Source organism: Pyxicephalus adspersus, chromosome 5, assembly GCF_032062135.1.
Source record: "Pyxicephalus adspersus chromosome 5, UCB_Pads_2.0, whole genome shotgun sequence".
Classification (NCBI taxonomy): domain Eukaryota; kingdom Metazoa; phylum Chordata; class Amphibia; order Anura; family Pyxicephalidae; genus Pyxicephalus; species Pyxicephalus adspersus.
In genome coordinates, this window is record NC_092862.1 from 44238164 (window position 1) to 44252791 (window position 14628).

General features: G+C 39.9%; 1 protein-coding gene across 1 annotated transcript in view; it reads right to left on the reverse strand.

Moving 5' to 3' along the window:
* Nucleotides 1-7852, reverse strand: part of TTC39C (tetratricopeptide repeat domain 39C) — a 61212-nt gene extending 53360 nt beyond the window's left edge. The window contains exon 1 of the mRNA XM_072411310.1: nt 7540-7852. Within this exon, the coding sequence (XP_072267411.1) occupies nt 7540-7670 (131 nt within the window). The 5' untranslated portion in view covers nt 7671-7852. The remainder of the gene's footprint in view (nt 1-7539) is intronic.
* Between the last annotated feature and the right edge of the window lie 6776 nt (nt 7853-14628).

The following is a 14628-nucleotide window of genomic DNA, read 5'->3' on the forward strand; positions in this document are numbered from 1 at the left end:
AAGTCCTTTCCTAAACACCTATCACATGAAAAAGTGTCTCCATTAACTTTTCTTGTATGGATGACTACTCAAGCATTTGGATTTTCCCCTTGCTTAGAGTCATAGTAAAGCTAGTATTACATGGGCATTAAATTTGTGTTGCATTTACCACTTCCTTATGCCAAGGAACCACTGCTTCTGGGGAGACTCTACATGTAACTTCTCGCAGCAGCAGCCCCAAAGGGAGTAAATGTTAGAGGAAGTGAATGATAGTAGTACCACTCACTTTTACCAAGTTTAAAATATGAAGATGGTACCAGGTGCAATGTGCCAGCCACCAAGAGCCACATGAGATCATCTAATCCCAAAGCAGGTCTGAACCTGCCCTAACAATGATGACTTGGACAAATTCCAGGGTAGACGCAGACAGCCTGATCGGAGATCAAACCCTTTTCCACCCTATCCAAAACAAAAAAATGTTTTTAGTTCTGGATTACAAGCCACTATCCCCAGGTGTCATACTTGTATTCCTTGTGATATTCTCTTAGCTTGGTCAAAAACATGGAACATCTTCACATGATCTAATCTGCCAGCTAGCACTAACTTGTAAAATCACACTATAACTTGTAAAAAAAAGTGTAAAAAATGACAAAATCTAGAACAAACAGTGTACAATTCTCCATTCTTACATCACTCCTACTGAAAAAAGGTGTTGAATGAATAATAAACCACTAGCCAGGAATTATCACAAGCAATGGAGTCATTGCTCAGATGAGTTTGGTCCTATTATGTCAAACAATGATAAAAATAAATAAAACAAAAACAATGATAAGCACATGATTACCATAATGTCAAAGGTAAAAGAGTAAATATGTGACCGCATAATCGAAGAAGTATTCTATCAAGGTATGCAAGACCTTAAATATAAAAATTTTAGCATTTATGAATAAAGGCAATTTTCAGTTTGACTACTCTTATAAGGTATTTTATAAATACTTAAAAAATGTGTAGAGGTCCAACTTCAAGAGACTTGTAGGTCTTTACGTATGGAGGCAACAGGTCCCAGTGTTGAGGTATGTGTTCATGTTCGTTTTCCTATACAACTAATAGGCCTAATACTCACCACGCAACAAACACACCCACTGCTAACCACATAATAACTGCACAAAAAGTAGTATGGGCCTAGCAAAAATAATATAAAAATAGAGTAGTTTACCTAGGAGTATGATACGCCTATGATAAGGAACCTGTGGTGACTTGTGATGAATAAACAACAGAAAAAAAAGACACTAAAGCAACATGCACAAAAAAAAAATCTTTCAACATTTTTTCCTTTTCCTGTATGAAAAAAAGCATCAAGGCTTACACGCCACTCAACTTACCTCTGCACTATATATGAAAACAAGCTGCATAATGAGCATTCACAGAATGACCTAAATTCTATCAGTTGAGCAGATGAGGTGGCACCCAACGGCTGAGAGTTGTCTATTAGTTAGCAGAAATTTGCTGATCATAAACATGATTTCTTGTTTTCATTTTATATAACAGTAGACATGTTAGCCTGGCTTTATTCCAATATAATCCTAGCAAAAACATAAAAGGTCATTAGGAATTATTTGCACTCTATCAAGAGTCGTCAACCTTTCTCCCTGGGGACTTTTTACAAAGCTTCACCTTATTCAGAGATTGTTACACAAACCTTCAGCCATTTTTTCTTTTTTTGCTCAGAATGTGTAAAGTTTAAAACCTTCATCTGGTCTTTATTGCATTATATGTTCCCTGCAGGAAGACTTACCTTGACCTTACAAATTTGATATGTATCATAAAGTGACCGTAAACCTCCATGAAGTCATGGCAAAATACATTATTTGCAACAAACAAGTGTCGTACTGTAAGATTCTCTCTGTTTTTGTTCTGCAGAAATCTTAGATCACTCCTCACTTTCTGTCACTTCTCGTGGCAAATAGGGTAGATTTACCCTTTAGGAAGGATAAAAATAACTATAAATACACCAGATCTTATTCTTTCTCACCTTATACAAAACTAGAGAAACTATTTTGGCTGGAATTATAAGTTATTATTGTGCTTTGCATTTTCACGCATTATCGGTTGTGTGTCATCAAAATTGAGTCATCTCTAAACCCATATTATAGTACTTTCATGCTGGTTTTGGATAATTCCTGATCAAAAATAGTGATATTCTTTTGGAGAGAAAAGTAGACATTGGGCCTAATTTACTAAAGCTCTCCAAGGCTGAAGAGGATACACTTTCAATAGTGAAGCTGGGTGATCCAGTAAACCTAGAATGGATCTGGTCCAGGATTTTAAACATTTGCTAACAAAGAGAAAATGACTTTGAAAAAATCCATTCCAGGTTTGCTGGATCACCCAGCTTCACTGATGAAAGTGTATCCTCTCCAGCCTTGGAGAGCTTTAATAAATCAGGCACATAGTCAGGGCTAGTCCTGTGATCTCTGGGAGGGGTAATGAATACCTGTAAAATGTTGCCGAGCTACTCAGTGTATTAACCCAAAGTCAAGATTTGCTATATTGTAGGCAACATTTAGAAATGGTATTTAGTTCCCAGAAATATTTCACTTTTATCCTAAATTCCTCCTAAAATAGCAGCGCCGTTTCTAGTATGTGAGGGTGCCTAGGCACTCCTTTGCCTACAGGCTCATAGTAAAGATCAGAGTGAGATTTGGTGGTGTTACTTCTGTGCTGCTCACTGTTCTCCTTGCTGGAGGCTCTAATAATAAGAAGGAAAGCCTTCCTCTACCAAGGACCACCTCACAATGCAGAGCAAGGCATGCCAGCTGCAGGAAGCCCACAAGCAACACCAGTGACTTCTTTTTAACCCTCAGCTTGCCTTATATTGAGTTTAGCCCTTACGAATTCATTTAGAATAAGGAAGTTTCATAAAATAAATCAAGCAACCTGTCAAATAAATACACCTGTTATTCGATAAATATGTGGGTTTCTATCACTACCCCCTTCCGTACATGATAGTTGCCTGCACTTGTTTTGGGTCAGTGACTCAGAGAGCATTGAAGGGCCTGATTTATTAAAGCCCTCCAAGGCTGGAGAGGATACACTTTCCAAAATCAAGCTGGGTGATCCAGCAAACTTGGCATGGATTTCTTACAAGTAATTTGCTATTTGTTAGCAAATGTTTTCAATCGTGGACCACATCCATTCCAGGTTTGCTGAAATCACCCAGTTTCACTGATAAAAGTGTGTCCGCCCCAGCCTTGGAGAGTTTTAATAAATCAGGCCCAAAGTATCAGATGTAGGATATGCAAATAATTATAACCTGCATTTTTCAGCACATGTTTTTCAGCAGAAAACAGTGACTGTCTACAATAATACACCACCAATGGGTCTTATAACTATAATTATTTATTCATTATAATCACACTAAAATCCACTTGTTGTACAACAGATTTTCCATCACTATGGACAGATTACTGCCTTTCCTAGTTAAATTATTGGCTTCCTTATTTGTTCTATATGCTTGTTGGCTGCAGCCCATGTTCAAATGTTTCCAACCCACCAGAAAAATGCCAGTTAAATAATAAACCTTTCTTTATCTCAGTTGTTTAATACGTGCATGTTCCCTTCCGTGTCTAGAATAACATGTTACAGTGCATTGTAACATTTTTTTTTCCAGATAAAAACAAATGCTGGTTTGCCAAAAGCTACACTGAACAGAATGTGTACAGCATCAAAGGAGGGTCTGGCCAAAGGCGTCAATAGAAGATGTGTAATGTGTCTGAACCGAGCTGTGGATGAATTAGTCAGGTGTTAAGAAGATTGGATGGCAAAGATAAAGGGGATTATGATTAAAATAATTGGTGCGCAAGGACAAGGATCTAATGGTCCTCATGTATGAGATCCTGAGCCATAGCATGAAAAGTGGGATATTTCTGCAGGATGCAAAATACTTGCCTAGTTCTAGAGCTCAACAATCTACTGCCAACAACTATTTATTTGTAATCAAGAAAAAATGTATTCCATAAGGGTTTAAAAGCTCAAGTATGTTATGTGGAAAACTTGTTTAGGAACACTGGCCACTTGACTCAATGATTATTTCCAGGACTGACTATATGGAAATATACAATAAGGAAAATTCATGCCATGCAATTATTTACTGCAAAAACACACTAATCAAACAAGTGTTCCAGAGGACAATCCCATGGATAATTGTGTTATTATGGATTTTGGAGAGATGAAGGGTATTAACAGATCATTCAGCTCATCAACAACAAATAGCAGTTAGAGGCGATCATATATATCATCTGAAGCTGGTCACGGGCACCTGTCCATAAATATGGGGGCTATGATCACATGAATAGGGCAACCTGTAGACAATCCAAACTGATAGGTGTAAAAGCAGTCATTATAGAATACTTTGTTTTGTTAGGGTTTCTTCTGAGATTAGCCAGTTTTGGATCAATCTCCATAAAGTAAAGTCTTTTCTCACACCTCTTATAATCTAAACAGAACTATAGACATCAGACAAAGGTTAGAAATGCAAGCACAATTGGACCATCCTATAGTGACTTGCAGTGCAGCTCTTACTCTAATGGTTCAAGCCGTGCCAGATTTCATTGTAAAATGTTCCCATTATACTTACATGTCCAAGCCTTCTGTGCAATCAGCTAATATGAGCTGTGTGACATCAGACAACACCCATGGGGCTTGTATATCAGCAGCCTGTCACATGGCTAATGTGTGAATAAAACGGGAAGGAAAGTGGCTTTCTGATGATGGCATTTCTAATAGCAGTCACAGTAGGTTTGGGTAGGCAGATGGTCCAATTAACATTTTTGTAGAAAAATATGTAGGTTACCATTAAAACAAATGCTAATAGTCTGGCTGGCTTTTGTTTCAGTATTTTCTAACTTAGAACAAGTATTCAAAATATATTGATCTGCTGATTTGTTCTGGGACATCAATTCACAATGTCTCTAAGCCAGTTGGTCAGTGTGACAGTCTGGTTTCCCCTTTTAGACCTCTGCATTGGCTAAGGAAAGCCACATTGTGTATTGTAGTACCGGTCTTTTGGGTTGTGGTACCATTCATTTAGAAAGGTGCATCAATACAAAACTACAGTATCAGGGAACATAGGTGTTGTGTTGTGTTAAAAAAAAGGTTGATATATCTTTATGGGACTGTTACTTTGTGTTAGCAGCCCATTCAAAATAAATTAGTTGCCTGAAAGCTACATACATTTTGTGTGAAACATTTTACATTAATGTAAATGAGGTAACACTACAACAGAACTGCAAGGTGTTAAGGAAGGCTCAAAGCTGAACTGTAGGCACAAAGAAGAAAATCAAATTAAAGTAGTTATGTAATCAATATTACACCATTAAATAAATTTGGTAAATGCAATATATATATATATATATATATATATATACCATAATTTGACCTGGGGCTACCCTCAGTACAGCAGAGCTCATGTATGAGATAAAGAGGCAGCAGAAAAAGCCAATCAGCTCATGTACCGATAACAAAGTATGCTGATAGGAGGAAGAAGCACAATCACAAAGAGATGAGATCATCACAGCGCTGCTCCTCCCTGTACAGCCCAATCACAGGCAGGGGTGGTCATCACTGTGCTGCTTCCCTGTATTCGGTCCAATCACAGGCTGCAGGAGGGTGCAGGGCAACCTGGGCTTATAAGAAGCAAATTAAATAATGCTGGCCTTTAGACCGAGGTCGTCCAGTAAAAAGTACCAATGGGAGGGGGATATCTAAATTTAGGATGAATATTCAACCAAAACAAATATTTTTCTTTATCTTTATCAACAAAAATTCATTACATAGTGTTATTTGGCTGGAGATCTGCTTTAAAATGTACTTATTGATAGAAATATGAAGAAATCAGCAGCTAAACTGCAGCATTTATAGATTCAACTGAGAATATTGAATATGTTTGAGAGTGGTACAAGAAGCAGTTTAGAAAACATTTGCATGATTCTTCCTGTCACAGGAAAATATTTACAATTTTAGTAACTCTTTGATCTAAAGACCAGAAAAATTCAGAAAAAGTCAGCAATTGGCTGCTAAGTCCTTGCTGGAACCATTATGACCAATACAGAGGCCAGATCAATGTCATTCAAAAGAAACTAATCCTGACTTCATTCATTCAAAACCTGGACAATGGTATTAAAATGATGATCAGCAATGATTCTCGGATGTGGCGAGTGATCAAGCTGGGTGGATTTAATTGGGTGAATATCGTTCATGTAAAATTGCATGTATGAATGTGGCAAGAAGGAGAACAACCATGCACAAAACTGGCAGTCAGTTGGCATACAATGGTATAGATGGTATCGTAGATTGTGATATACTTTGACAAGAACATTCATTTGCTGGAAATCAATAACGTACATTATTTTATTACAATGTTCATAGAAAGAATCTGTGCAGGACCAAGGCTGGAAAGCATTTCCCTATCATCAGTGATGTGCCAATACAATGTGCTCATAATGATTACACCACAATCATATACAATGACTTCCAGAAATCCTGAGTAATACATACCCACACAAGGGACTGAACCCAGATCTTACATGGCACATGGATTGCCCATTGACACCCATAAAGGCTGATGGAGAATTTGACTTGGGCAAATGCATGGTGCAGTGATCTACCCATGGCATTCTAACTGGCACAGTGATTATTAGGATTTAAAACTTGATTTGACCTTGTGTATTGGCATAGATGAGTGTGATGACTGAGACAGGACAAAGGCTGGGATACTAATAAAACAATGTAACACTAAGAGTCTCTGTGTCCTCACCAATGGGCACCCTGCAATGCTGCCTGACACAGTGATGAGTATACAGAGCTCCCTGGCATGGTGATGGGTATACAGAGCTCCCTGGCATAGTGATGGGTATATACAGTGATGGTTATATAGAGCTCCCTGGCACAGTGATGGTTATATGGAGCTCCCTGGCACAGTGATGGTTATATGGAGCTCCCTGGCACAGTGATTGTATATAGAGATCCCTGGCACAGTGATGGTTATATAGAGCTCCCTGGCACAGTGATGGTTATATAGAGCTCCCTAGTGATGGTTATATAGAGCTCCCTGGCACAGTGATTGTATATAGAGATCCCTGGCACAGTGATGGTTATATAGAGCTCCCTGGCACAGTGATGGTATATAGAGATCCCTGGCACAGTGATGGTTATATGGAGCTCCCTGGCACAGTGACTGTATATAGAGATCCTTGGCACAGTGATGGTTATATAGAGCTCCCTGGCACAGTGATTGTATATAGAGATACCTGGCACAGTTATGGTTATATAGAGCTCCCTGGCACAGTGATGGTATATAGAGATCCCTGGCATAGTGATGGTATATAGAGATCCCTGGCATAGTGATGGTTATATAGAGCTGCCTGGCACAGTGATAATATACAGAGCTCCCTGGCACAGTGATGGGGCACAGGTTGGTACAGCCCAAGTCCTGGCATTGCAGGATGTATACATCACAGCATCCGCACTGCCACCCTGCACATACCGATCGGTGCGGCTCACCTGTATTTTCTGAATAGCTGATCCGACTCCCTGAAGCCATTGTTGAGCAGCATGTTGATGCCCACCAGTGCCAGCTCGGCATCGTCCAAGTGATCGTCCGCTCCGTGCTGGGACGAGCTGTGCTCAGCCATTGTGTATGATGAGCCGGGCTCTGCAGCCTTACATGCAGCTGTCAGGTCTCTGACTCCTCTGAGGGAAGGAGGAGCAGGAAGAGGAGGGACCCAGCTGCACTTTCTGTATTTTCTGTCTTTGTAATAATAATAATGAAGCTGTGCTGGTGTCAGCTCTGATGGCTGGGTGCTGCCTTCATGGGAGGGGAGGCCTTGCTGCCTCAGGAGCCTGCCTTCTATTTATATCACCTGCATGGCCTGCTGGAAGCATTGCTCTGCAAGGGACTGAATAGTATTGTGTACAATATCAATAAATTTGTGTAATGAACTCTAAGCACACACCTACTTCTTTGTATTGCTCATGACAGGAACCTAAAATTGCACCATGCTCATCATCCAAACCCAAAGACTAAGGCTGGGCTCAGAGCTGCTGCAGGAGCTAATGTCACACGTCTCCTGGCAGCTGGCACCTTGCCAGTCACCCACACCGCAGTGCTGGTAATGTAGAATTGGCAGCAGTGATTGGTACTGAACTCTGCCACTCTCATTCATTTATGGGCTCATTTATTCTGTATGTAGTGTCTCCCCCAAGGCAGTGTGAGGAAGCGGTAACCATGACCCCACCGCTGACTGAACACCGCCTAAAGCCCCTCGCAGGGTTCCTTCTCTTCAACTACTTTGCTGTTAACCCCAGCGTTTGTTGTGACGTTGAGATGCTGTTGTTCTTCCAGAGGGAGAAAAGCAACCGCACATCCAGAAGTAACTTGTTGCTTTCAGGAACTGCACCACAACCTCAGCTGCATACGAATGTGGGCACAAAATGGTTCCCAACTGCTCCTATACAACTGATTGGGAGTGTGGTGGAGCTTGTGGTGGAAACTTCAGTCACCCACAAGTCTGAAATGGCCCTCTATAGGAACTTCTAAAAAAAAAAAAAGAAACTGCGGCCAGGCAGGCCCTTTATTACAATGTCCATGCTGCAAGAAAATAATCTTACCTGCCTGATAGTAATTTATTAAATACACTCACCTGTCCCAGTTCCATCATTAATTCGTCTTCTGCTTTCAATCCTTGGCCAATCATTCAGTCCCAGCAGCCGCAGGCAATGCACTGTACATCCCAGCTTCGTACAAGAAGTGTGCACCTTCCATCGTAATGCATTTACCCTGGTCATGGCTAATCCAGGAGTCCTCTAGATTTGATTGGCAGCTTTATAATCACCAATAACCATGGCCAGATTTCCCACAAGGCCACCTAGGCCATGGCAATACAACATCTCAATGTGGAACTGGAACCTGCTTCTGGTCAAATCTCTACATACCAAGTAGCACAGAGTGAAAGTGTTTATACAGAGATCACATACAGTGCAAAGAGTGTGCAGGGTATCACTCTTCTTTCTTCTTTCTATTCTCCCTCCCTTTACCCTACTCTCTCTACATTCCTCTCTGACCCCCTCATTCTCTCCATCTCTCTTCTCTCTCTGCTCTGTCCCTACCTCTCTCTATCTCTCTTCCATTCACTCTCTCTCCTCTTTTTACTCATCCTTTGTGTCTTTATTCTTTCTCCATCCTTCTACCTATCCACTCTCTCCTCTGTTTTTCCCTTTTATCCCCCCTCTTCCTTCTCTCTTTTCCCCCGCTCTACTTCTCTTTCCAATATCCTCCCTCTATGTTCTTTCTCTTTTTCTTCCTCTCACCCCTCTCTTCCCTCCCTCACTTTATTTGTCTCCCTCACTTCCTCCTTTCTGTCTTTCATTCTGTCTTTCACCTTCTCCCTCTCTCTATTCCCTTCAATCCCCCCCCCCCTTTCCATTTTCTCTCTCCCCCTCTCCCTCTATTTATCCCTCTCTTCATCTGTCACTGTCTTCTATTTCTCTTCTCCCTTCCTCTCTCTCATGTTTTTACCCTCTCTCTCCTCTCTTTCCTTTCTCCTTTCTCCTCTGTTTCCCTCTCCCTGATCTCTTGCTTCCTTCTCTCTCCCTCCCCCCCCCCCCTCTCCTTCTCCCCCTTTGTATGTCTCTTTCCTACCCCCTCTCTTTTTTCCCTCTCTCTCTCTCTATCCTTCTCTGGTCTCTCTCACCTTGCACCTCCCTCTCTCTCTCACCTTCTCTTTCCCTCTCTGTTCTCTCTCACCCTAATTCTTCCCCTCTCTCTCTCAATTATACCTACCCCCCCCCCCAATATCTCTCTCCTTCCCTTCTACTTCCCTCTGTCTTCTCCCTGTGTTCTCTCCTCTACCCCTCTTCCCTCACACTCCCTACTTCTCTGTACCAAGGCTGCTGGTGTTGTTTCCTTAGGGAATTGCCTGCCTTTGAACTGACCAGTTTCTCTCTACCCAAACCTCAGGGTTGTAGCTCTAAAGGAATTGTTGACTGGATGCCAGTTGCATTTCAAGCTACAGTGCGACCATTCTGGATAACGCATTTCTGGGCCAATGTTTTTTCTTTCTAGGACGGTCCACTTATATCTGGTAACCCCCTGGTACCGATGCCAGTATATCATGGTTTATATATCAGTGAACTTATTAGATGTTACCATACAACTCTGACTTTTTAAAATATTGTGCTACCTTATGAATGATAACGAAAAGATAAAAACATACGAAAAGCAAAAATAATGACCTAGTCTGTATTTGTTGTCTTGTCTTATGTATGAGTACAAAATTATAAAGCATGATTAGACAAACTATCACAATTTGTGCCTTGCCATGTGTGATCTATGTTTTTATCCTGGGTTCTGATAGATATCCTATATCTACTGGCAGGATCAATAAATAACGCTAAAGGGTGGACAAATGTGCTGTACTGATGCTATGGACAGGGGGCTACATATATGTCATGATTTATTGTGCCCTGTTTCCTGAAAGATGTTTCTGAAGGTCCTTGTTTGCATAACTTTGCATAACTGGAAAATTGTCTTTAACTGAAAAAAAATCCTATTCTGCAGTCATTCTGATACTCTAGCAATGATTATTCCAAAAGCTGATAATAAACCGCCTGACATTAAATGAAAAAGGAACTGCATTTTTTTATTCCAACACTTGTAGTTTTGATGTCATGTTTCCAATCATTCAACCAAATTTTAAACACGAAACTATTCCTATCCTTGACTGCCCCCTTGCTGGATTGGCTGAACAATGACAGGAGGGCCTCATCCTTTGGGGCAGGGAGCCTTTTTGAATCTGAAAGCCACCATGAATAAGGGGTCCCCCAGCTATCTGTCCTTTTTACCCTGCGGAATGAATAGAAGGGTACATACTAGCCGTTAGCCATTCCCAGAAAGGGTTAAATAAACTCTAGTAATAAGATACCAGAGAAAAAAAATATCTTTTTTTGAATATTTACCTTTACCTTCAATTCTGGTAGCGCAGCACCATCTCTCCTGCACTGCCAGAACTATGATCTAATTGTCAGGCAGGAGATCGCTTTGCCTGACCTTCAGCAGGTGCCAGCTGGTTGCTTTAAAAGAAAAGTATTTCAGTGCTGAGGGACTTTTATTTCCAAAGTCCATGTCTGGGATGCTAGGTGCTGCCCCAGCCTGCTGTGGTGCATAAGCAATGACCTAGATAGCCTGGATGGAAATCTGGCCCTGCTTAGAAGCATCTCAAACTGATCTAAAACTGATGACATTGACAAAAGCTCAGAATAAAAAAAATGATTTTTGCAACAGTAAAGTAAGTAAAGTCATTTAGTAACATGTCATTCATTTAGAACCGTCATTCACACATACTTTAACCTTTACTCCAGTCCGATGGTCTAGCAATAGTGCTGGTAGCAGTAACACAGAATGTGCACATGGTAAAACAGCATTGTGTCAACATGTTTGGATGACTCCTAAGCGTTATAACTACTCATTTCTGAACAGAAAATTGCTGAATCAGGATGTGAAATAGGAAGTCCATACTCATCATTTCATTCCTCCTGACCACTTCCTGAATTTATATCACATGAGATATACCTATGTACCCTTACAAGTGCATATTCTTTTATCAAAGTATTTGAAGCAGTGCTTTGGATTGAATCATTGTAAAATGCAAAGTTACAGAAATGATTTGTAATAAAATAGTAGGGTCAGAATAGATAAGAGACACAAATACAAGAGCAGAAATGCTTGTATCATTTGAATTACATTACAAGGCAAGATAAGGCCAACTGGGCATTTTTATACAATAGCATGCGTGTGGGTTGAGTTACTGGGGAAGATACACTTTTATTGGTGAAGCACACCTAAAATGGATTTCTTAAAAGTAAATTGCTATTTGTTAGAAAGTTTTCGCAATCTTGGACCAGATCCATTCCAGGTTTACTAGATTGCCCAGCTTCACAGAGGAAAGTGTATCCTCTCCAGTCTTCAAGAGCTTTAATAAATCAGGCCCACTGCCTGCAAAAAGCACACCTGAATCCTGCATATTTCAAAGCATGGGAGCAATGGAAGATTTCCATCTTAACAGGTTCATATAAATATTGGAAAGCATTTTTCATGAGCATAATTCTTGTGGCATACAGTTCCAGCACTTCCTGCTAATCTCTATCTCAAATCTTCAGTGTTATGACTGGTGCACTTTAACAGAGATAGAGATATTAAATGTCATGCAAAGAGTAAAGCCTCCAGGCATGCGCACACGTTATACTAAGTCATAAGTCCTAATATATATTGCAATACATAACTATAATATAACAATACAGTGTGCTTCCAAAATTAGTACTTGTGTCGGTAATTGCAACATCCACTGTTAGGCCAGAATTATACTTCTGCATTAAAATCCCCATATGGGTCCACTCTATACTTTGTTATGTACATTCAGTTCTCTGCATAGCTCCACTATGAACACTCTGATTTAAGTTCTATATATCCTCATCTCCATTCTGCATGCTGCGCCTTGCATCCGTCACATCACTTTTGTCTGCGCACTGTGCTGTACACTCTGTACTGAACACTAGTTTACTCTTCACACTGTGCTGTACAGTAAAAAAACTTCATACCACTTCACTCTGTGTACTGTGCTGTCAATTTTATAATGCCTACTTTCCGGTACTGAGCTGATTACATGCAGAACTCCTCCAACAGAGATGTATGAGTCAGAGTAGCCATGTGGGGACAGCTATCAGTCTTACCTTTCTCTCTCTTCCTACTCAAAAACCACAGGTATGGTTTGGGTGCATTTAACACACACAGTCACTGGATGTTTTGTCATTTTTTATTGTTACCTTATCAAAAGTAAATCATCTCATTGTTACAATTTTTCCTACTATAATTTAGTTTTTAAATAAAAAGTGTAAAAAATTGTAGGTGCCAAGGTACAGTATTTAATGTACAGCGCTGTGTAATATGTTGGGGCTATATACATCCTGTTTAATAATATAGCGCTATATAATACTGTTTTTTATTATTATTATTATTAATAATAATAATAATAATAATAATAATAATAAATGGTACACTTTCAAGTTACAGCCCAGATTTAGCACCATCTGAATTTAGCTGTTGGGCCCATGAAGGATTTCATCTATGGCACACAATTCGTAAACCTGCAGGAGGTTAAGACAGGAAGTGTTCTGAATAATGTTGTTTTCTGATTTTGATGCCAAAACACATTGCATACATGAATGCATCTAATGTGATGGAGGAAGGGTAGCCATAAGTAGAGGGCTATCCACGCATACTTCATTTTTGGTAACTGTTTCTATCAGTTCAACATTAGATGCCTTTTAGATGCCATAAAAACAATAGAACAGCGGTGTTTACTTTTCATTTACTAGAACCAGGCACTGAACAGATATAAGGTTTGCAGTTTGCGCCTCTGGCTGTCAGCTGGCCCGTTTTTTAAAGAGTTGGCTGGGGAAGTTGGGCCCTAACAATAATGTTCTTCACAAACCTGAAACAAAACAGACATAGTAAGTTTGATACTTTTTCTAAGACAGAAATGGAAACCTTAGCTGTGGTTTGCATATCCTTATTGGTTTTATGAAAAATATTGCTACTTGCAAAAAAAGACACCAATGCCCAGTTCTACTTTCAGTTTAAGTTAAAAACATTTCATGTACATAAAAACAAAAAGTGTATAAAGTCTTACAGATTGTTTACCAAAGTCTTATGTAGAAAAACCTGTCTTTTGTCAGCATGCTGTAGAGTGATTTGAATGAAAGCAATGGCCTGTTTTTCTGAATGTTTTACCATTCAATAAATCATTGTTACTCCAATATATCAGGTCAGGCAGCAAGATTTTCTATCTACTGTAATATTTTCTTATTCTAATACTGTAATCTCTTTAAAATACAAATGTAGGAAAAAACATACTTTGTTTTTGGTTGAATGAGGATAATTGAGAACAGATCTTTACCCCTGTCTGTTTTCCTTTTTCTGTGCAGTCATTGGGACAGAAAGTGATGGAAATGTCTCCAATGAAAAAGTAAGCAATAATAAAAGCATGTTTAGAGTATGGGGAAGATTTTGCTTAAATAGATTAACAAAACAGCACATATGGCCTCCTTTACCTGGTGTTTGGTCAGAGTTTTTTTTTTGAAGAATGTTGTGGGAGCAATATTCTTTATTAAAGCTGAATGTAAATATGTGGCAATTGGAAGGATTTATGTTCATTCTTATATTGTTAAACTAGATAGTGGTTTATTCAAAGGATGGCTTTGTGAAAATGCTAACAGAAAGGAACAGCAGCTTAGTTAGGCTTAAGCTGCGTACACACTTCCAATTTTTATCGTTGGTAAACGAACGACGAACGATCCTGCACAATATCTGCGAACGATCGTATGGCACCGATCCTGTACCTACAGATAACGACATGATCGTTCAAAGATATTGTACACACGATAGATGCGATCGTTTGAACGATACAGGAAGTGACGTGCACCACAGGAAGTGAGCGAACGTTCGTTCAGCGCGCATGCTCAGAACATGCACGATCACTGAACAACCGTACACACGATAGATGGTCAACGACCGTCGTCCAATCCGATCCGCTGGTC